General features: G+C 36.1%; 1 protein-coding gene across 1 annotated transcript in view; it reads right to left on the bottom strand.

The window, feature by feature from the left end:
- Window positions 1-2073: 2073 nt before the first annotated feature.
- Window positions 2074-25182, bottom strand: part of DNAH6 (dynein axonemal heavy chain 6) — a 482313-nt gene continuing 459204 nt past the window's right edge. Inside the window, exons 72-76 of the mRNA XM_053703293.1 lie at window positions 16933-17118; window positions 14570-14642; window positions 7190-7341; window positions 3781-4003; window positions 2074-2321 (exon numbers count right to left, since the gene is read on the bottom strand). Coding sequence (XP_053559268.1) covers window positions 2218-2321; window positions 3781-4003; window positions 7190-7341; window positions 14570-14642; window positions 16933-17118 — 738 coding nt within the window. The 3' untranslated portion in view covers window positions 2074-2217. The remainder of the gene's footprint in view (window positions 2322-3780; window positions 4004-7189; window positions 7342-14569; window positions 14643-16932; window positions 17119-25182) is intronic.

Raw genomic sequence — 25182 nt, forward strand, 5'->3', positions numbered from 1 at the left:
GGGCTATGTTTTTAATATATATTTTTAATATATATACCTATTTAATATAAATTTATATATTTTGTACATATTTGTTCTATATATATAATTTTTTATATATAATCTTTTAAGTATTACCTTTCAATATTGTCTCTTTCCCAATTGAACAGTTTAAGCCTATAAGATTTTTTTGAAATATAAGGCCATTTACTATTTTATATTCTCTTTTTGAAAGCCGTCAAAACCCCATTGCCTAATGTACACAATCACAATTACAATTGCCTTTTGGCGTTAATACCAATTAAGCTTTTGCCCATTATATACCTGGCGTCTATTTTATATTATTTCATCTGCCCATAATAAAGATGGTGTCAATAACTTCAAACCGGTCACCAGAAATGATACAATCACAACACGCGTCGAGCAGAAATGATGCACTTATTGACACGCTAACCGGAAGCGGGACATGAAACCGGAAGTCACGTATACGGAACTGATTCCGGATTCAATTTTGGAGGTTTTAATTTTGGCGGTTTTACCAATTATCTATCCTTAATATGATAGAGCATATTCCAGTATAAATATTTATGAATTCCCAAGGGCTGGTATTGTCTTGAAAAAGGCCTTACTAAAGGCCGAAATGTGTTGACTCCTTAGCCCGAGTTTCCTACATAAATACCTGGTAAGCCTATCACCCGTTTAGGCTAGCCTGTTTCCCAGATTTGCACCTTTTGTTTCCTTTTTTACACAGGTACCCTAAGGAGATTTTAAATGATTTAGGATATCATCTCTCCCACACCGTAAATTCCCCTTTGGATCCCTGCTTTCTGGATTTTGTTCTTTCTAGACTTTACTCCCCATCTATGACTTTGTTGCCATACATATGAATTATTACATCTGATCTCCATTTTATATAATTACTTTTTTCACCTTTTTTACACATTTGTCTCATTTTTTTTAATTTTTCTTATCAGCATATCTCTATGCTTCGTTTTTCAGTTTATTTGGTCATTGACACCACTAAGTGTACACTTACTTTTGTAATTGGTCATTTTTTTATATATTGTTTATTATTGTCCCCTTTTGTTTTAATATTTATGTTTTAATAAATCTGTTTTAATCTACTTTATATGCACACTTTAGCCACTTTTGCTCCTAGCCCCCCATTTTGTTAATGCTAGGATTACCTAATTTCTTAGTTAACCCGCAATATATATATATATATATATATATATATATATATAGAGAGAGAGAGAGAGAGAGAGAGAGAGAGAGAGAGAGAGATTTACACACACATACAGTAAATGGATATTAAAATACTTTTTGGTTGCATCTAACACTTCATACATATGGACGAGCACAACACTAAAATGTTACAAATTGATGTTTGTGTTCAACTTTAATGATTGTAATTGATTAATATAGACAACCCCCCCACACACACACACCACAATGCTATGTATATTTCTATGAGGTAGGTATGTATGTTTCAATGAGTTGATATGATAGCAACTTTCAAGTACATTAAAGGGTTTAGTAAAACTGAGGCTGTGGGTATTTTACATAAAATGGAAAATTCAAGAACAAGGGGTCATGAGCTCAAGCTAAAGGGTAGTAGATTCAGGAGTAATTTGAGGAAGCACTTCTTTACCGAAAGAGTGATTGATTTATGGTATAAAATAAAATAATGATAAACACTGTGGGGGACTTGCCTGGGACAAGCATAAGGCTATCCTACGAACTAGATTAGTTTAAACTGTTTTATGTTCTATGTTTCTATAGGCTTACAATAAAATAAAAAAAACACAGAACCTTAAAAAACTTTAATGTTCTTTTAACAAAATTACATGGAGACATATCACAAAGGATATATGAGTCCACTGATATTTAATTTAACCCAAGGGTAACCTATCTATAGAAAACATTTGCAAACCTGTGAACTCTGTTATTAGATTTAATGACATAATCTGTCTCAGCATTCATTCCTAGCATCGGTGAACACATTCCATTACAAATGAAGGGTTTAAACCACAAGGTTATATAATTTTTATACTTAGATAACAAACACTTTTATAATAAAAAAATAGCAAGACATTTCATTTAAATAAATTTATATTTTAAGAGGAAGATAAATACATATAACTTTATAAATATATTTCCATTAAATGCAAAAAACGTGTGCATTCATTTGAAATTCCACAAATCAATAACATAAAGGCAAGTGCTCTTCTGAGGTACTCAGTCATTTAACTGGCAAAGCAAAGCTGACCCTTTTGAGATCCAGTAATCATTGCTTCTGTTTGACGGCAACAACACAGTAACCACAAAATTAGTAGAGTGACCTGAAAAAGTAAAATGGTCAATAAACATTTGTTAATCTATTTGTAATTATACAAAAGAATAAGTAAAATCGCTAGTGGTAACAATGAAGTATGCAATATAGTATCAGTTACAAATTCTCCTGCTGAAAAAGCATGACTATCTGTCTATCTATCTATCTATCTATCTATCTATCCCTCTATTTATCTATCTACTGTATTATATCCCTCTATCAATCTATCTATCTATCTATCTATCCCTCTATTAATCTATCTACTGTATTATATCCCTCTATCAATCCCTCTATCTATCTATCTCTATCTATCTTTCTATCTATCTATTTGTCTACCCATCTATAAATCACTCTATCTGTCTGTCTACCCATCTATTTATCCATCTATCTATTAATCATTGCATTGCAAATCATTCATCAACCTTTATAAACAACGGTGTACAATTAAATTATTTTTCTTTTTTGCATCTAAAAAAGAACACTGTGTTATGTATCATAGTTTTTTTTTTTTTAATTAGATCTTCATGTACTGAAAAGTAAACACTTTTTTCATTTGTATTTGGGACATGTCCTGGTCCCCCAATATAGCTGCATGAATAACATTTGAGTGCCTATTTATTAAATCATATTTTCACCTACAATGTAGGCTTGAACCAAGTGTTAAACAGAGTGTTATCGCTGTAATAAAGGACGTATCATCTTGTAGGACTTATACAACTGTCTGTTGTTGGTCTTGTAGTGCTATAAAAACCATTATACCTCCAAGAAATTTACATATTAAAGACGGCAGGTAGTTGTCAATATTTTGTGCTCACTGACATTACTAGCAATTATTTGAAATGTGCTTAGATCTGTTTAACTCTAAACAGCCAATACAGCTGTGATTTAAATCTACCTCGCTTTGCCAAATCAATACACGTCCCACTGAGATGCAGACATCAGTGCAGAAACAAGTTCAATACTTTTTTACATAATAAATACTTCAGCTTTTTTGTATATAGCATCTTCCCTTTGAAACTATTTTGACAGCTGAACCAATGATGTATTAAATGTGAATGCTGTAACATATTTATTTTTTTCCCTTTTTTTTGTGTTCTAGAAAAAAAATAATGAATTCATACATCTACATTTGCAGTTATAATCATTTTCATCCAGAACACTGTTTATGTTTGATAAAATGCAATATACAGTAATTCTGGTTTATTCTGTCTATCCGTCTATGTAGACTGGCTTGCAATTGCTACAAATAGATTGTAACATCTTAAAATACTAGAAAAAACAATGGCACTACTTGTTTAATTTTTCGAACTCTTTACCTCTTCAATAAATCCTCATAATTTCAGATTAAAATATTTAGAGTAACGGTGCTGTGTATTAAAATTTTAACAAAGGATATAGAGGGTTAAAGACCCTCTTAATGAATACACCTATAGCAGTCACGAGTTCACTCCGAAATTGTAGTATCTTACCTGTTGTGGACAGTGTACCTGCCCTAGCTCCTGTTTTATAGAGTGGCGCTTGATATAATTTTGAGCATGGACTGTAATTCTGGCGAGGTTCAAAGTGAACAACAGGTAGCATGGAATTCATTTGTCTTGGCAATGCATCTTCTATAACCATGTTTTTATCATCCCAACGACTTGCATCCATAAACATCCCGTGCACCAGTACACCATCTTCTGGGGATGGTAGCTATATAAATAGATGAAACAGGTCAATACCAATTAAATTATTGTCAGACATATCATTTGTAAGGCTGACGTAAGTAAATCTTTCAAAGTGAACTTTTTTTTCCTTTTCCAAACAGCATCATACTCCAAATAAGTGCACCAAAATTCTGTTGAAACTTGACAAATAATTTTCTCTTGTTAGATCTGTGAACTAGGAGATTAGAGAGAAAGTAGCTCAAAGAGAAGTTCTGTTGGCATTATCAAAAATAAAAGTAAAAAAGTCTGTTGGTCCTGCACATATTCATTCAATGTTTCTAAAGGAAGTTCAGTCAGTGGTAGTTTTCCCATTAGATGATTTTTTTAATCAACCACTCTTACTCCGAAAGGATATGTGTGTATTCTTTTTCAACAAGGGATACCAAAAGAACAAAGCACATTTGAAAATAGAAGTGAATTAAAAAGTGTCTTAAAATTACATGCTGTATCTGAATCATGCAAGTTTAATTTTTGACTTTCCTATCTCATTAAATAGTAGGAAAACTAATGGAAACCACTTTAAAAGGAAGAATTATATCTTATATAAAGATAAACTATTGAGAGGAAAATGCACAATTTCACTTCAGGAAGGTCATGTCAGACAAATCTAATTGATTTCTTAGATTTTTTTTTTACTTTTTTTGTGTGTTTATGTGATTATCAAAAATAAAAGTTAAAAAGTCTGTTGGTCCTGCACATATTCATTCAATGTGAATTAAAAAGTGTGACTAAAGTAATAGACCAGGGTGAAGCAGTGGATGTAGCTTATCATGATTTTAGCAAAACATGTGCCAATGATCCACGCAAGAAACTAATTCATAAACTGGATTATCGTGGTTTAGACTCAAAACATTTTAAGTGGGCAGAATGTTGGGTTTAGAATGGATGGTACAATGTTAATAAACTGAATGCATTCAGCAGAGGGGCAGTTACTAATGGTGTCCCTCAGGAGTCAGTTCTGGGGCCTGTTTTGTTTCAGTAATATCAGTTGAAATCAGGGGAAAATTGTGTCTGTTTGCCAATGGAAAAAAAATTGTTGCTGCTGGGATTTATTTCAACATTAGAAAGAATAAAAGTATGCACTTAGGAACAAAAATCCAAAGTTTAATTAAAGACTCAATGACACTAACTATTACAAAAGAGAAACGGGAGTTATTATTTATTAGTATTAATTATTTATTATTTGGCTGATTTGAAATTTGATAAACAAGGCAGTGTAGCTGGTAGAATGCTTGGTTGTTTAGAAAGAGGTATTAGAAGCTAAAATTTTTAGCTTCTTATACCACTTTAGAGATCGCTAGTTATCTTGAGTACTGTGTACAGTTCTGGAGGACATATCTCCAGAAGAGAGAAAGGTGATATTTTAGAAACCTTCAAGTATCTTAAGGGACTTAATAAATCTTAAGCAGAAATTATTTTCACCAAAAAACAGCACACTAGAACAAGAGGTCATGTTCTCATGTTGAAGGGTAGTAGGTTCTTGAGTATTTTGCGGAAATACTTTTTTACACAAAGGGTAGTTATATCATGGGGGTCAATTTACCAAATGTCGGGCGGATATGATTCGCTATTGCGAACCATTTCCACCCAACATCGCTAAATGACGACAGCATACTCTGTCGGCATTTAACATTGCACAAGCATTTCTTGTAAAATGCTTGTGCAATGCCGCCTCCTGCACATTCGTGGCCAATTGGCCTCTTGCAGGGGGTGTCAATCATCCCGATCGTATCTGATTCGGATGACTGCATTCCGCAACCTAAAAGATGACGTTCAAGTTAAGAAGCAGCGGTCTTACCACTGCTGCTTCTTAACTGCCGGAAACTATGGGCGGATAACGCAGCATCCGCTGCTTATTAAATTTGCCCCATGGAATAAAATCCCATTAGAGATAGTAAAGGACAAACACTGTGTCTGCCTTACAAACTAATTAAGATTAAACTTTATAGGAAATATGGGCAGACTTGGTGAGCTTATGATTCTTATCTGCCATAAAAATATGTGCATTAATGCTTCTATGATTGGGGCAGATATAGATGAATTCTTACACTGATCACGCAATCACAGTGTAAAATATGTCAGAGTCCGGTAAAATAAATAATGAAAGTAAATTGGAAAGCTGTATTAATATTTATAATCAAGCATTTGTATTTTAAAGTATACTTTATATACTTTAATGTGTCTTTAAAGTAGGTATATGAACAAACATTAACCAAAAACACAGTTGTCCAGAGAGAAGGACAAGAGGGAACAAATGCCTCGCATCTAGAATTTTGCTCTTTATATACAAGCACATGTATCTACTTGGGTCTTGTAATATCAATGAGCCACCATTTTTAAAATGATAAGCAGCTCATATTTACAAAAAGCAACTGTCCTGCTGTACATGATGCTACTGATATTTTACCCCTCTCCAGAAAAATGTATCAGAATGCCCATGATTGAGGTATTTAACAACACTATGAACTACTAATGGATCTTCTACCTTTAAAATTAGCTGCGCACAATATCTACCTTGAAACATACAGTAACTTTTAAAAATTTAAAAAATGAAATTGCAGCTCCTAGGGAAATGTGCTAAATACAATCTAAAATTAACTTGTTATTTTTTGTAATAAACTATGCATTATATAAACAATTGTCTAGCATTGATTCCAAATCAGGCATGTTGTAGCAACTGAAAAAAGCATTTCAATATGTGGCTTAATGAAAAGTGACATGTGACAGCAGGTGTGACAGACTGCCCATATTGAGTTAAATTTCTTATGGATAAGCATTAGCTGCCAATGATATAACTGGGAGTGAACATCAGATCAGGTGCATTAACCTGTAACAGATCTTATTGAACAGATGAGGTGGACAGGAAACAAAATATATAAAGGGATACTGAGCGTACAGAATTGTGCTGTGTGATTGAGCATAATACTGTGCACGGATAATGGGTTTTTCACAGCTCATGTGTTAATCACAATAAAGCTGAATAATATTGCATTCTGACAAAGTTTTTTTCTGAAATCTTTTACCGAAATTGCATTCCATAGATGATGATAACCACCACCTGTTTCATCATTTAGAGCTCATTACTTCTGCACATTTTCCACTAATAATTATAAAAATTGTGTAAGATATTTATGTAATCTGACTGATTTTGTTTCACATTATAAAAAATTACCTGTATATCCATTGGCAACTCTTCTCCAAACTGTACTGATTTCAGTGCTTCAATCACTGCTGCTTGATCACGATAATAAGGCAGAACATTATAGTGGAAGCTAAGTTCATCTATAGGCAAGTTGTACTTCCGAGCATGGTTCTGAAGGGCTCCTAGGAAACAATATAAAAAAATTTTTCATGAAAGGAATCTGTATTTATTTATATATAAAGTTATTAAGACTAATCACAATATATAATATATATAAACAAATGACAAGTTCCACTTTCCATTTAATATTTTGCAACAACCAGGGTGCTCAGAGAAAAATGATGAGTACAAAAAAATAAATACTGGCACTCACTGGGACCTTTAGTAGTTAAACCTTTGTTGTACAACATTAACCAGGTTTTGCATTTGATAAAGGTGTCAATGAACATCGAAACATAAAAGTTACATTTTATTTTGAATACTAAAGGTCGCAGGGAATGCTCGTTGAGGTGTATAATTCTGGGGTTTGGAATTCTGCATACAGTACAATAAGCATATTGTGAGCATATTGTGACACCAAAGACCCAGATTGGTTTGTCTGGGATTACTGACAAGCCCTGCTCTCATGGGTCTGCACAGGAGATTGCACGTCAGCCTGGGAACCTTGTCCTCCCACAGTAAAATAAATGGGTATATTTCCCACCACTAGGAGGAGGCCAAGAACTCACACAATAGCTTTAATCCTTCCCATCTCCCATGTTTCCTCAGTTTAATGTATACAGAGAAAAGGAAACAGGTAGGAAAGACAAAGCAGGGGTGCAAATTCAAACTGTCGCCCAAAAATATTAAATAGACGGGGCCCATGGACTCTCATTAACCTGAAAAAAAAAATTTTCTCAGGTAATCATAAATTTTGTTTTCTTTCATATGATGATGAGAGTCCATAGGAATCCATAACCTGTGATTTAATACCCAAGCTGAGAGCCCATGCTAAGTAAAGGGAGGGACAAACTAAGGCAGTTCCTAATTGCCGGACACTGTGGCCTGAAGGACTTTCCAGGCAAAAAACAATGTCGTAGAAGAAAAAATTGTAAATTGGGGAAAGTATGTAGAGAAGACCTAGTTGCAGTTGTGCAAATCTTCCTCAAAGATGCATCCTTTTGAAAACCCAAGAAGTAGAAATTGATCTGTTGGAATGAGCTGTAATACACTCATGGGGAGAATTGCCTGCCACCAAGAAAGCTTTGAGAAGTACCTTTCATTCAAATTCCAAGGAGAAGAGATAGGCCTTTCAACTGGCCTAATTCTCAACAACTCCAGGACAAAATATAAACATCCGGAATTTAGGCTAACTCTTTGTGGAGAGAATAGATAAAACCTAAAATTTGTCTATTAAAGAGCTAGCAGACAAATCTTTTTCAAGACCATCTTGAAGAAACTGAAGAATTCTAGGAATCCTAAAGGAAAACCAAGAAAACCCTCGGGAAGAACACCAAACCTGAGATAAACCTTAGGGTTACAAGTTTCCTAGTTTGAAACCGAGAGACAGGAACAGAGTCTGACAAACCTCTATGTGTCAGGATTGGCACAATGCCGTTAAACTTAGAGATTTGAGATCTGGGTGGAAAAAAAGGGTTTGAGACAAGAAGACTTGTCGCAAAGGGGGAGTGAAGGAGACATCTAAACCAAAACCGCATATCCTGTACTGAGAGGCCAAGCTGGAGTTATCAGATTACTGATTCAGACTCCTGATTGATTCGGCAATAATACCTGGAACTGAAAGGCTAGACAAAAGTTCACTTGTTACTTGTATTGTAGGTTGGTTTGTGTTTTTTCCAGGAAAAAGAGTTGGAAATGCCCTACGAAAAGCCCTTCTCATCTCAAAATAACATCTCAAAATAAAAAAAAACTAAAGGGGGCTTTAGTTTTAGAATAGGCATAACTGTGTGGGAGGGCATTGGTAGTATTGTTTTTTATATTTTGTAATGTTAGTTTTTTTTACTTTCTGTAAATTTAGTGTTTATTATTTTTGATAACTTAGAGTTCTTTAGATTAGAGGTGGGGTGTTAGGAGTTAGATAGTTAAAGGGACAGTCTACCATAGAATTGTTATTGTTTTAAAAGATAGATAATCCCTTTATTACCCATTCCCCAGTTTTGCATAACCAACACAGTTATATTAATATACTTTTTACCTCTGTGATTACCTTGTATCTAGGAACCTTCTTCCAGCCCCCTGATCACATGACTGTGACTGTTTATTATCTATTGTCTTAAATTTTGCATTGTTTTGTGCTAAATCTTAAATAACCCCCTGTGCCTGAACACAGTGTTATCTATATGGCCCACGTGTACTTTCTGTCTCTTTGTGTTGAAAATAGATTTAAAAAACATGTGATAAGAGGCAGCCCTCAAAGGCTTAGAAATTAGCATATGAGTCTACCTATTTTTAGTTTAAACTAAGAATACCAAGAGAAAAAGCAAATTTGATGATAAAAGTAAATTGGAAAGTTGAATTAAATTAAAAGTCCTATCTGAATAATGAAAGTTTAATTTATACTAGACTGTCCCTTTAAGTAGTGCAGTGGTAGTTTGCGTTGGTGGGTTGTGGTAGTGTAGGAGTTAATTGGTTAGGGGCTTATTGCGTTGGTGGGTTGTGGCAGTTTAGGGGTTAATAAGTTAGGTCTTTAGGTGTCAAATTGATATGCATTGTCATGTATAATGCATATTATTTGAGTATTCTACATAATTTAATATGTAATTATTTTGCAAGGCCGACAATGCCAGAAAGGAAGTTTATCGTCGGTCTGTCGATGCTTTGACTATTGGGTCCTATGACTTCCAATTTCCTCCCTTTTTCTTTCAGTGAGTTCTGTCCCTGTGAAGTCTGCACTAAAATTTCTTTCCAAACTAGAGAATGTATAATTATCTTGCCCATAGAACGCAATTAAGCTCTCTGGGGAACTGAAGCTGACAGTTTTTCAATTTTAATTTAAATAGAAAAGAGCAATGTAATTTGTAAAACATACACTTAAAAATACAAAGTGTGAGACTAATATGTTAAAGTTACAAAGAAACGGTGAAAGCATAATCAAAATTTGTAAAATCACAATCCTAAACACACTGCTGAATACAAAATAAAATACAGAATAGAAAGTGCAAAGTTTAAATTTAATAAAAGTTAATCTGAAGTGTAAAGTAATATAAAATACAAAGCACAATGTATAAATGCAGCAGAACTCTGATGTCATGCATAGCTATATTCCACTGGGCTTGCATCTCGTTTACATACAGAAATGCAGGGAACGCCCCTTGGAGAAGTAAAGCAAAATCTGCCTTTTGAAAATTTCACTAAGGATCTTGCAGTGATGGAGGATCATTTCAGATCATCTCACCTGAGTAGAGAGGTTTTCGAACATCAGCCCAGAGTGATAAATGTATTTTTTCTTTATTTTTTATTTTTAAATGTAATACAAAAGACAAAAGCAAGGTTAACATTGGAAAGTATAACCTAGTTATTTGCGTGTGTCCCCTTTTTTTTTTTTTAAATATGTGGACATGTGGAATATTCAAGCAATGCAAGTAAAAATATATATATTGCTTGGAGTGTCAAATCATTAAGAATGTATATAAAACTTAACTGTGACACATAAGGTATTTCATATTGCTATATGGTCACATTTAAGTTTTATATACATTCTTAATGATTTGACACTCCAAGCAATATATATATGGAGGACAGTAATTAATGTTTGTTGTGTTTATCACAACAAGTCAATCAAGTCTTCATAGGCGTAAGCACAGGGTGTGCCTGGGCACACCCTAATCCCCGCAAGTGTTCTGTCGATTTCTGCTATCTGTTGAATTTTGCTGTACCGCATGTGTGGAATACGGTGACGTATATGTGCGCTCATGCACACTGAGAGGGGAATTCGATGGGTGGATAGCAAATCTTGGTGTTTTGTCTGCTCATGCACGCCGCGTGCACCCTCCATATGTGAATAAAATTAACTAAACTGTTTCTCCAACAGTAATATGCACCTCGTAGCAGATATCGACGCTTTATCTGCTCATGCGTGTTGTGCGCGCCCTCAATATGTAAAAAAAATTAACTAAACAGTTTCTCCAACAGTAATATGCAGCTCCACATGTCATCACAATTTAAGTTTACTCCTAAATTCATTAACTGTACATATAATGAATTTAGGAGTAAAATGTAATTGTGATGACATATGGAGCTGCAAATGACTGTTGGAGTTTAGTTAATTCTATTTACATATGGAGGGCACGCACAGCATGCATGTGCAGACAAAGACTTGATATTTGCTATCTACCTGTCGAATTTTGCTACCACTCTCAGTGCGCATGATCGCACACATACGTCACCGCATTCCATACATGCTTTACAACATATGTGGAATGCAGTGACGTAAGTGCACGCATGCACACTGAGAGGGTAGCAAATTTTGACGGGTAGCAAAAATTGACAGAACACTGGCACTCTGTGGGCCGGCAGTAAAAACAGAAAGATCTCCCTATGAAACGGAGGGTACAATGATAGTGTAACAAAAAGTACACAAGGAATCTAGACATGTGAGGGACATAGTGACAGAATGTTTGAGCTCTGGGAATTGGGCACAACCAGTGTTACAGTACCAACAGTGTACAAAGGGTTAATACCAGATGAACAATGTCCTGCATAGGGAATCAGCAATTCACAACCCCAATCAGTTTCCCCCTCAACATGAGACCAGGCTCCACATTTCAGGTTTAAAACAGAATGTCATTTATTAAAGGCTAGATGCCTAGTATTTATACAGGTTTGACCCCAGATGGGGGGTTGAAAGACTGTTGTACATTAGATAAAAGGGGAAGACGCCCTTTTACATGATACAATAGAATTACATTACTTAACACTTTAAACACAAGACACTCTTGGCTTTCCTTATCACTTAGGCGTCTGCTCTCTGAGAGTGATTAAACAATGGAATGCTTATCACTAACTTAATTATAGCTGATGCCAGCAAACTTGTATTTAGAAAATAAAGTTAACGCTTTCAGTCCTGACCGAAGGGTCTGTCACAACCAGGATGTAGGACACTGTGTGACGGTGCGTGTCACTCAGGCTACTTACCATAACTTTCCTCCTGCTTTAACCGTGGCAGAGTTTTTATGGAGGACACAGGGGAACAATACAGGGACACAGTCAGGAAAAAAGGGCATACAGGGGGAAGGGACAAGGAGGGCACAAGGGGAATAAAATAATGTATATAGATATCAAACCAAACATAAAGTAATATGCTGTGTGATATCCTCTAGGAGGCGCTAAGTGACAAATAGTATAAAGTGTTACAACAATCTAGTCTTCAAGGTAAAATATGTACAAAATAGTAATGGTACACAATGTCAATGTCCCAAAAAATCCCACAGTGTGTGTTCCCTTAACACAAGGGGAATAACAATACAGGGGTAGGGGGGCGCAGATAAGAGGGCACGCTGTCTGGCAAGTGTACTGACTTGTGACTGGATCCCCAGTAGTGTATAAATACAGCCTTTTATTTTAGCAGACAGCATAAATAATGTAAATAACACGATTGTTGCTTGATGCTAAAGTAAAATGTTTTATTTATGCTTATGTATTTGCATATTATGGGCTGAGCTGTTTAGTGTGTGCAGGAACATCACATTGATGTCAAGAGCAGTGTACAATATGCCCCCCACCCACTCCCCACAGCAAGAGTGGTAAGAGGAGCAGTTAAGAGAATGGGTTCCGTGTCAGGACTCTCTCTAGATGGATGGCTGGAACTGTGCCTGCAATGTCTGCAGCAGAAAAACACTCGGGGAGCCATGAGACAACGGCAGTGGCAGGTGCTTAGGAGTGCCTGGTCTGGTGTGGTGATATATATATATATTTCTTGAATAAAGTTATCAAACTAAATAAAAAAATATTTATTATTGTTTATATATAAAATTTAAAAAAAAAATTAGTTTGCTAGTTTGAATTAGGTGGTGGGAGCTTATACTTATGTTTTGTTTGTGTGGGTTTAAGTGCCCCTATGTTGCTCAATATATTTATCTTTGTCTCTTTAGATATACTATGTTGGCCCCCTCGTGTGTTCTTGTTTGTTGCTTTTGCAATATATTATAGATGCATTTGAGAAATACATTTTTAAAGTTATTGTTGCTCCCTCTTCCCGTCCCTCCCTCCCTCCCCGTCCCTCCCTCCCTTTCCATTCCTCCCTCCCTCTCCCTTCCCCTCTCTCTCTCTATCTCTCCCTCTCTCTTTCTCCCTTCCTTTCTCTCCCTTCCTTACTCTCCCCTCTCTTCCTTCCTCTACCTCTCTTTCTCCCTCTACCCCTCTCTTCCTCCCTTCATCTTTCCCTTCCTTCCTCTCCCTCACTCTTTCTCTCTCCCTCTCTCCCTCCCTTCCTCTCTTTATCCCATCTTCTCCCTCGTCCCTTTCCTTTCATCTATCCCTCCCTCTCTCTTTTTCTCCCTCTCTCCCTTCCTCATTCTCCATGAATTCACCCCTCACCATCCCTCTCTCCCACTCCCTCTCTCTCGCCGCCCCTCTTTCTCGCCATGCTTGCATTCATGTAATTGAGGCTTGTCTTAACGGGGGGCCCCATAAATCTAGTTTACAGGGAGGTGTGGAAAAAAAAGTTTAGCTCCTGACGTGTGTATATATATATATATATATACTGTATATATATATATATATATATATATATATATATATATATATATATATATATATACATACAGTGTATATATATATATATATATATATAAATATATATATGTGTGTGTGTTTGTTTTTTTGGGTGCACACCCTAATACAATAGGCTTTGCACGCCTATGCAAGTCTTCCTAGATGTTAAAAAGATAATTCAGAGTGTTTCAATAATGTAGACAGATTCCCATGTGTTAAGGTAAGGAAATCCTTCAAATCTGGCCTGTTAGAGACGCATGAGGTTCGGAAGCTAAGATGCAATGCTGTACGTAAAATAAAACTATCTTGTTCAAGCTTAAAGGGATATGAAAAACAAATATTTTAAAAAAACTTTCCAATGTATTATCAAATTTGCTTCGTTCCCATGATATTCTGCGTTGAAGAGATACCTAGGTAGGCCTCTGGAGCCCTACATGGCAGAAAATAGCGCTGCCATCTAGTGCTCTTGCAAATGGATAACATTCTTGCACAACTGCAGCCATATAGTGCTCCAAAAATGTGCCGGCTCCTAAGCTTATGTCCCTGTTTTTCAACAAAGGATAACAAGAGAACAAAAAATTGATAATAGAAGTAAATTAGAAAGTTGTTTAAAATCACATTCTCTATCTGAATCATGAAATACAAAAAATGTGAGTTTCATATCCCTTTAAGCATTACACATACTTTTGAGACATTTACCTGTGAGAAATCCTTGGGGGAAAAAGAAACCAGAGATCCAGAATGACTTTGGTAGGCCTCTGCGAATCCAAGCCTAAAATATCAAGGGCAAAAATAAATATATTTCTTTAAAGAAAATTGTTTATATGTCATTAAGATTACTTATTATCAATTTTATAATGATTCCTAATATATAAACAAATTGCTCTGCATATTACGAGATTCTCACAGATTAGTAACTCCACTCCACTGTCCCTCTCAAAACTTTCTATATAATAAATAGCTACTCACCTTTTAGGATATTTTTAACCAATTGAAACACGCACAACCACACTCAGGTGGGGAGAGACCTTAACATAGTCCTTAACCTTTAACATTTGGCGCCAAAGGTAACTGGCTCTCCCATTTTTTCTTTTAAATATTACCGTGTGCTTGCTAGTGAGTGCCAGGTTTTCTGTGCTGTGTTAATTGTTGTTAGTTTCCCTAAGGACCTGTCACCTAGGCTGCTCAGGGGTTAAATGACAGGGTTGCTGAAAACTGTGCAGCTGTCTGTAAGTATTCAGGGCTGTGGGGTTCACAGTGACTTTGGATGTGTACCCTGTCCAGTCAGAGTGTGGTGTGTTTCTGTGTTTTGTTTTGCCTTAAAGGGACACTAAACCCAATTTTTTTTCTTTCGTGATTCAGATAGAGCATGCAATTTTAAGCAACTTTCTTATTTACTCCTACTATCAATTTTTCTTTATTCTCTTGCTATCTTTATTTAAAACAAGGAATTTAAAGCCTAGGAGCTTATAATTGCATGCTCTATCTGAATCATGAAAGTTTAATTTTGACTATACTATCCCTTTATGCTAATTTTTTAGACCTTGAAGACTGTCTCTAATCTGAATGCATTTTGACCACTAATGGGCATTAGTTCATGTTTTTCATATAGATAACATTGAGCCCATGCACGCGAAGTTACCCTGGAGTGAGCACTGATTGGCTAAAATGCAAGTCTGTCAAAACAACTGAAACAAGGGGGCAGTTTGCAGAGGCTTAGATACAAGCTAATCACAGAGGTAAAAAGTGTATTTCTATAGCAGTATTGGTTTTGCAAAACTGGAGAATGGGTAATAAAGGGGTTAGCTTTCTTTTTAAACAAAAACAATTCTGGTGTTGGCTGTCCCTTTAACCTAATATTTTGTGGCACAGCCTTTGGAGACAGTAACTACAATAAAACGCTTTCTGCAGCTCTAAATAAGATTTCTACACTTTTCGAATGGGAATTTGGCCCACTCTTCTTGAGCAAACTGCTCCAGTTCTCTCAAGCCTTTTCCCAACAGCTATTTCCATAGATGTTTGATGGGATTCAGATCTGGACTCATAGGAGGCCACTTTGGAGCTGTCCAATGTTTTCTTCTCATCCATTCTTGGGTGATTTCTGTGGTATTTTTTGGTATTGTCCTGCTGGAGGACCCCTGACCTGCAACTAAGATGCAGCTTTCTGACTCTGGGCAGTATGTTTCGCTCCAGAATGCCTTGATAGTCTCTAATTTCAGTATGTCCGCACAGATTCTAGGAAGCAAAGCAACCCCAATACATCATCGAGCCTCCTCCATGTTTCAAGGTGTTTTTTTCTTTGAAAGCTTCTTTTTTTCTTCTGCAAACATGGAGTGGTGATTGCCAAAAAAACTGTACTTTTGTTTTGTTTGTCCAAAGCACATGCTCCCAGAAGAGCTGTGGCTTTTCAACATTCATTTTGGCAAACTCCACTCTGACTTTTCGTTGTTTATTTATGATTATTTAGTATTGTAAGCACTGTGATTGGCTACCACCAAGAGAGTGGGTGGTCCGAGTAAAACATTAGGTATGACTTAAATAATCTTGTAACATGGTGAATGGGAACTACTCCACTATGCACCATCTATAGGTAGACGAGACTCCACACAAAATATGGGTCCGTTACGAGTGATCTGCGATATATGAGAGTTGGAAGTTTAAGGTATAAACATTTAATGTTATATATCCACCTTTTTACACTTATTATTTGTATAGACAAATAACTAACAATCTCTTGTATCTGTAATGTGATATTTTGTTTTAATTAATTGTTAACTAATGCACTTGGGGGCGGGGTCTCAATGGTATAAATGTCTGATGTAGGTTTGTGCACATAATACACGTTGCTAGTAAGAAAATGTGTACCTGGTCTTCATAAAGGCTTAACTTCTAGCAAAACTGTCCACCCTGTGACCTTATTTTATGGATTTATAATAAAGAAATGTTTTTTAAGACCCGTGAGTGCCTTCCTATACACACACACTGTACTGTAAAACCAGTAAAAAGTTAAGCAATATCAATTGGTTAAAAAGTGAACTTGATATAGAATGATGCATACTTACATCTATAAAAGCTGTCCTCAACATAAAATCTTTTACCCAGGATCCCAAGGGTTTCAGTGAGGGATAAGCAGCATCCGCCCATAATGTTGGCACATGATTGTTGAGAAAACTTTTGTATATTCTCTCCATCTCCTCAGACATTACCACAAAACCAGCAATTGCTTTATTGAGAGTCTCCAGTGAGTTCTGTTGGAAATGATGAATACAAATATTTAGTTTCAAATGTCTCTCATGTTTACAAAAAGTAAAAATTTAATTCTAGAAAATCCTATTTTAATTTAGTTTTACCACTTTAAACAGCTAACAAATATATATATATATATATATATATATAAAACAATTAAAAAATTGCAAAACAGTGTATTTTATACAAACAATATGACCATGGCTAGCTTTGTCAGCTGCTGACTCGAGCCCGGGTTGGCTCTGCCAAATGAGAAAGAAAGTACAAAGTCCGGAATTTGCAGTAAAAGTTTTCAATGCTTTATTGTCCTTTAAAAATGAACATGTACAAAAGACACACATATGCCCTCAGTGCAAGCTTACGCGTTTCGGCTTAGTTGCCGTACTCATAGCTTCCTATCCACCTTCTCACTAGGGGGCCATTTAAGAGAAGTAAAACCATTTGATTGACTGAGGTTACATGTTGGGTTTTAACTATTTCATTGCTAACTTGTATAGCTATTAGACTCAATTATCCTTACTCCTTAGAATTTAGCTAAACATATTGACATTAGCAATTTACATGTCACTTTTAAAACCTCCATGCTTAGTTCACAACAACAATTTTTAGTTTTATTTAAAAAATAAGAGTTCTAATTATCACAAAAAACATATTTTCTTCCATTTATATTCCTTCTTTGTTTTTATACAGAGATTAAACCATTTGTGATTGGGTAGAAAGGTACTGTATTATTTAATACACTTTTCATAATATATTCTGCACCTTATGACCTTAATTATAGATACATAACTAATCTTACAGCTATTAATCTAACTCAGTATGATATATTTACAATACTCTATAGCTTGCTTATAAATGTTTGTATCTTAACTTTTCACAATTGGACACATTAAACTTGCATTATACATAAATTCTCTGTGAAAAGGCCGTGAAGAGAGGGTAAGCTTTTTTCCCCTTTTCTTAAAGGTGATAATCAGGACTGCTTTGTGTACACATACTTCCAGGATTTGAGTGTGGCCATTATAAACCAGTGAAGATTTCACAGAGTATTACTCTTCACTGCTTAAGGTGGTACCTACGGGTGTTTTAGGGGTCTCCCTTTCATTAGGGTACTTTTGTATATCTGCCAAATGAGGCAATGGAGGGAGGAGTTTGGCTATTGAAAACAATTACAACAAACAAGATGTTAATTTGTTTAGACTTGGCTGATATTGTTATTTTATAGCAACAAAATATAAATCTCTTGCAATTAGATGTCCATTTCATTTTCATGATTCAGGGAGTGTGGAAAAAGCCACACTTGTACAGCAAATGCATGGTATTTTAGCGTAAAAGCAAACCTCGCAACTGCCCTTATTTGAGAGTGGCAGTCCCTGATTCTGAGTTCTGTCCCTCATGGACAGCCTCATGGACAGCCATACAGATTACTGACCCATTTATAGGCTCCTTCCTCGCAAATGTGTTCTTTGCAAAGCTCACAAAGCTGTATCTGACCAAACATCATGACTTGTTGGCAGGGCCGGCTTAAGGCATAAGGCCAGTTAGGCGATGGCCTTAGGGCGCCCAGCAGGGAGGGGCGCAAACTTGGAGCGGCAACACATTGATAATTTTTTTTTTTTTAACATTTGTGTATGTTTTACTGTGTCTGCTGGCCTGTATGGGCTTTTTGGGCAATATGCGTGCCCTCCCTGTGCTCTGTCTGAACCCCCACATGTGTCGGCTCCCACCATGCATCACCACCCCAATACCCCATTCTGCTAGACTGCTACACATTCCAGTTCCAGCCACTGCCAGGTCATCGGTCATGTTCCTTTTAGTCACACACACAGCAGAAGGAACATGACCGGAGAGCAAGGGGGAGGAGCCAGCCAGGCTGTGCAGAACAGAGCACAGAGGAACTAGAGAGCGGGAAGGAGCAGCACCAGGCATCAAGCTGCAAAGAAGATCTTTGAAAAATGACTGACAAAGATCTGGGGTAAGTGAAGTGGCGTCATTGACAGGGTGTGCGGACCATGGGGTGACATGCTCAGGGGATGAGTGATATCAGGGCTTGCACCACGCCAGTCCAAAGAAACTATTGTTGTTTTTTTATTGTGGCAAAACACTGCACTGCACGTGGCTTTATCTTCATATAAAGCACATGGCTAGTAACTAAATGACACGCGCTTTGTGGGGCCCCACAAAAAACCAGGACATAATTGTTGGTAGTACAGTGGATTAGTGGAAACTAGCACAGGGATGCAGCAGCCCTGGTTATAAGAGAAGTGTTAGTGTTTTCTGTGTGTTCTGATTTATAGCTGTTACTTACAGAGCAGCTATCAGGTTACAAACTTAACTGATAGCTGCTCTGTAAGTAACGGCTATAAATTCTGCTTGGCTACTCCACATGTGAATCGGGAGGAAGGGTAGTAAAAAAGTTAAAGGTTAAAACTGATGTGGCTGCGTGATTTCAAGAGGGAAAGCTGTCAGTGAGAATGTGTCAGACAACATAACACTCCTTCACTAGAATAAATCAACCATCTATATAATTTACTGGCTGCTGATCTCTGGACTATGTCTATGGAACAGATCAAGGTAATTTTATAATCTGAATATCTATTATAAGATTTGTTTACTGCTGTTTATGACTATAGTCCATTGGCTTTTAATTGAAGCAGCTGTCTGTATGTATGTGTGTATGTATGTGTGTCTGGGTATGTACATTGTGTATGTATACAGTATGTTACTGGGCATATGTTTATATGTGTGTGTATGTATATGTGTATATATCTGTCTGGGTATGTACATATGTGTGTGTATGTATGTGTGTATGTATGTGTGTCTGGGTATGTACATTGTGTATGTATACAGTATGTTACTGGGCATATGTTTATATGTGTGTGTATGTATATGTGTATATATCTGTCTGGGTATGTACATATGTGTGTGTATGTATGTGTGTATGTATGTGTGTCTGGGTATGTACATTGTGTATGTATACAGTATGTTACTGGGCATATGTTTATATGTATGTATATGTGTATATATCTGTCTGGGTATGTACATATGTGTGTGTATGTATGCATATGTGTGTGTATATCTGTGTGCTTGTAAGTGTGTGTATATGTGCCTGTGTATGTACATGTGTGCATATATATATATATATATATATATATATATATATATATATATTTGTATGTATATTTGTGTTTGTGTGTATATGGATGTGTGTGTGTGTATATATATATATAGGAAATGCCCTGGTTTGAGGAGAGAATTAAAAGGTCCAACAAATGCCAGGTTCAATACTCGCCACCTTATTCCTGACAATTTAGTTCTAACTCACATCACTGTCTAGTGGAATAAGTATAAATCTGTCAAAAAAGGTTAACTCACTTACAAATATGCAATGCAGTAGTTAACCATTTTGTTTCTGGGGTTTTCATATTGAGATTTATACTTGTCTTACATTTTTTGTAACAATGGAAAGGAACCATTTCAAATACTTTTTCTGTTTTTTTTGAGGATTTTTTTTGTTTCTTTTATAATTTTTTTTAAACCTGCTATTTTTAGAAATGTACATGATATACAAATCAGTTTAAAATGTACAGAATGTCTGCAATTAAACATCATAGCCAACCCCCCTAAAATAAAAACTAGTTATTTAAACTGCATAGGTTTGTAAACATTTTACATTACCATCTTAGTTTAAAGTTTCAATTATTCTAATATACAACTGTTCTTTCTAAGAACAACAGCTCTAGCCAATTAATAGCCAATTAAATTATATATATTTTATTCCTAAGAAGGGGGTGACACCAACCCTAGTGACGCTACTGGGTAAGTGGGGTTACATAGGTACACCGTACTAGGTTATTAATGTTGGATCAAAGATATCATGCATGCTCTGACGAGGACCTAGGATTACTCTGCAGGGCTGTAAGATTTGTCCAAAGAATTTAAACAATAGTTCCAGTGCAGGGTGCAATGCCTTTTAGATCTTCCCCTTTTAGATCCCAGGAGTTTTCATGTGTTATAGAAAAAAAATGCAGAAAGGCAGCACTCCAAAAAAGTAGAAAATAACCTTTATTTGAAAGCTAAAACATTGCTATGTTTTAGCCTTCAAATAAAGTTGTTTGGGTTTTTTTGTGCTGCCTTCCTGCCTTTTTTTTCTTTAGTACATGAAAACTATCAGGTCAGAGATAAATAATCAATGTTAAATTTGACTAAATTAAATTATGCACATGCTTTTGAACAACATATTTTTCAAATATTATTTAATCCTGTTAAAGTCAGTGTTTGTATATAGCAATGATTCCCAACTAGGGTGTGCACACATACTAACCTATCAGTACCAAATTTATGTATTAACAATTAGTGTTGTGGGGGAAATAAATATGCAAGCTGATTTATGAGTGACAGAATAAATAACCTGTAAAGGAAGGTTAATTATAAATGTATATAATATTTAACCTCTTGGTTGCTCTGCAATACATTTTAGCCCTCAAGGGGTTAACATTTAACTTACTGCATTTTATATAGATGGCATTTTAAAGAAATGCTATGCTTATCATATTTCTAATAAAAATGCAGCACTACCACTGTTTAATTTGCATTTAGCCACCATTCAGCAAGCGCTACCCAGGGTGCTGAACCAAAAATGGACCGGCTCCTAAGTTTACAATCCTGCTTTTCAAATATAGATACCAAGAGAACGAAGAAAATTTGATAATAGGAGTTGATTAGAAAGTTGCTTAAAATTGCATGCTCTATCTGAATCATGAACAAATAAAAATGGGATTTCATATCCCTTTACCTAGCAATGGGATGGTATGTAATCTTCACTGCTTAAGGTGGTACCTACGGGTGTTTTAGGGGTCTCCCTTTCATTAGGGTACTTTTGTATATCTGCCAAATGAGGCAATGGAGGGAGGAGTTTGGCTATTGAAAATAATTACAACAAACAAGATGTTAATTTGTTTAGACTTGGCTGATATTGTTATTTTATAGCAACAAAATATAAATCTCTTGCAATTAGATGTCCATTTCATTTTCATGATTCAGGGAGTGTGGAAAAAGCCACACTTGTACAGCAAATGCATGGTATTTTAGCGTAAAAGCAAACCTCGCAACTGCCCTTATTTGAGAGTGGCAGTCCCTGATTCTGAGTTCTGTCCCTCATGGACAGCCTCATGGACAGCCATACAGATTACTGACCCATTTATAGGCTCCTTCCTCGCAAATGTGTTCTTTGCAAAGCTCACAAAGCTGTATCTGACCAAACATCATGACTTGTTGGCAGGGCCGGCTTAAGGCATAAGGCCAGTTAGGCGATGGCCTTAGGGCGCCCAGCAGGGAGGGGCGCAAACTTGGAGCGGCAACACATTGATAATTTTTTTTTTTTAACATTTGTGTATGTTTTACTGTGTCTGCTGGCCTGTATGGGCTTTTTGGGCAATATGCGTGCCCTCCCTGTGCTCTGTCTGAACCCCCACATGTGTCGGCTCCCACCATGCATCACCACCCCAATACCCCATTCTGCTAGACTGCTACACATTCCAGTTCCAGCCACTGCCAGGTCATCGGTCATGTTCCTTTTAGTCACACACACAGCAGAAGGAACATGACCGGAGAGCAAGGGGGAGGAGCCAGCCAGGCTGTGCAGAACAGAGCACAGAGGAACTAGAGAGCGGGAAGGAGCAGCACCAGGCATCAAGCTGCAAAGAAGATCTTTGAAAAATGACTGACAAAGATCTGGGGTAAGTGAAGTGGCGTCATTGACAGGGTGTGCGGACCATGGGGTGACATGCTCAGGGGATGAGTGATATCAGGGCTTGCACCACGCCAGTCCAAAGAAACTATTGTTGTTTTTTTATTGTGGCAAAACACTGCACTGCACGTGGCTTTATCTTCATATAAAGCACATGGCTAGTAACTAAATGACACGCGCTTTGTGGGGCCCCACAAAAAAACAGGACATAATTGTTGGTAGTACAGTGGATTAGTGGAAACTAGCACAGGGATGCAGCAGCCCTGGTTATAAGAGAAGTGTTAGTGTTTTCTGTGTGTTCTGATTTATAGCTGTTACTTACAGAGCAGCTATCAGGTTACAAACTTAACTGATAGCTGCTCTGTAAGTAACGGCTATAAATTCTGCTTGGCTACTCCACATGTGAATCGGGAGGAAGGGTAGTAAAAAAGTTAAAGGTTAAAACTGATGTGGCTGCGTGATTTCAAGAGGGAAAGCTGTCAGTGAGAATGTGTCAGACAACATAACACTCCTTCACTAGAATAAATCAACCATCTATATAATTTACTGGCTGCTGATCTCTGGACTATGTCTATGGAACAGATCAAGGTAATTTTATAATCTGAATATCTATTATAAGATTTGTTTACTGCTGTTTATGACTATAGTCCATTGGCTTTTAATTGAAGCAGCTGTCTGTATGTATGTGTGTATGTATGTGTGTCTGGGTATGTACATTGTGTATGTATACAGTATGTTACTGGGCATATGTTTATATGTGTGTGTATGTATATGTGTATATATCTGTCTGGGTATGTACATATGTGTGTGTATGTATGTGTGTATGTATGTGTGTCTGGGTATGTACATTGTGTATGTATACAGTATGTTACTGGGCATATGTTTATATGTGTGTGTATGTATATGTGTATATATCTGTCTGGGTATGTACATATGTGTGTGTATGTATGTGTGTATGTATGTGTGTCTGGGTATGTACATTGTGTATGTATACAGTATGTTACTGGGCATATGTTTATATGTATGTATATGTGTATATATCTGTCTGGGTATGTACATATGTGTGTGTATGTATGCATATGTGTGTGTATATCTGTGTGCTTGTAAGTGTGTGTATATGTGCCTGTGTATGTACATGTGTGCATATATATATATATATATATATATATATATATTTGTATGTATATTTGTGTTTGTGTGTATATGGATGTGTGTGTGTGTATATATATATAGGAAATGCCCTGGTTTGAGGAGAGAATTAAAAGGTCCAACAAATGCCAGGTTCAATACTCGCCACCTTATTCCTGACAATTTAGTTCTAACTCACATCACTGTCTAGTGGAATAAGTATAAATCTGTCAAAAAAGGTTAACTCACTTACAAATATGCAATGCAGTAGTTAACCATTTTGTTTCTGGGGTTTTCATATTGAGATTTATACTTGTCTTACATTTTTTGTAACAATGGAAAGGAACCATTTCAAATACTTTTTCTGTTTTTTTTGAGGATTTTTTTTGTTTCTTTTATAATTTTTTTTAAACCTGCTATTTTTAGAAATGTACATGATATACAAATCAGTTTAAAATGTACAGAATGTCTGCAATTAAACATCATAGCCAACCCCCCTAAAATAAAAACTAGTTATTTAAACTGCATAGGTTTGTAAACATTTTACATTACCATCTTAGTTTAAAGTTTCAATTATTCTAATATACAACTGTTCTTTCTAAGAACAACAGCTCTAGCCAATTAATAGCCAATTAAATTATATATATTTTATTCCTAAGAAGGGGGTGACACCAACCCTAGTGACGCTACTGGGTAAGTGGGGTTACATAGGTACACCGTACTAGGTTATTAATGTTGGATCAAAGATATCATGCATGCTCTGACGAGGACCTAGGATTACTCTGCAGGGCTGTAAGATTTGTCCAAAGAATTTAAACAATAGTTCCAGTGCAGGGTGCAATGCCTTTTAGATCTTCCCCTTTTAGATCCCAGGAGTTTTCATGTGTTATAGAAAAAAATGCAGAAAGGCAGCACTCCAAAAAAGTAGAAAATAACCTTTATTTGAAAGCTAAAACATAGCTATGTTTTAGCCTTCAAATAAAGTTGTTTGGGTTTTTTTGTGCTGCCTTCCTGCCTTTTTTTTCTTTAGTACATGAAAACTATCAGGTCAGAGATAAATAATCAATGTTAAATTTGACTAAATTAAATTATGCACATGCTTTTGAACAACATATTTTTCAAATATTATTTAATCCTGTTAAAGTCAGTGTTTGTATATAGCAATGATTCCCAACTAGGGTGTGCACAC

This window comes from Bombina bombina, chromosome 2, assembly GCF_027579735.1.
Source record: "Bombina bombina isolate aBomBom1 chromosome 2, aBomBom1.pri, whole genome shotgun sequence".
Taxonomy (NCBI): domain Eukaryota; kingdom Metazoa; phylum Chordata; class Amphibia; order Anura; family Bombinatoridae; genus Bombina; species Bombina bombina.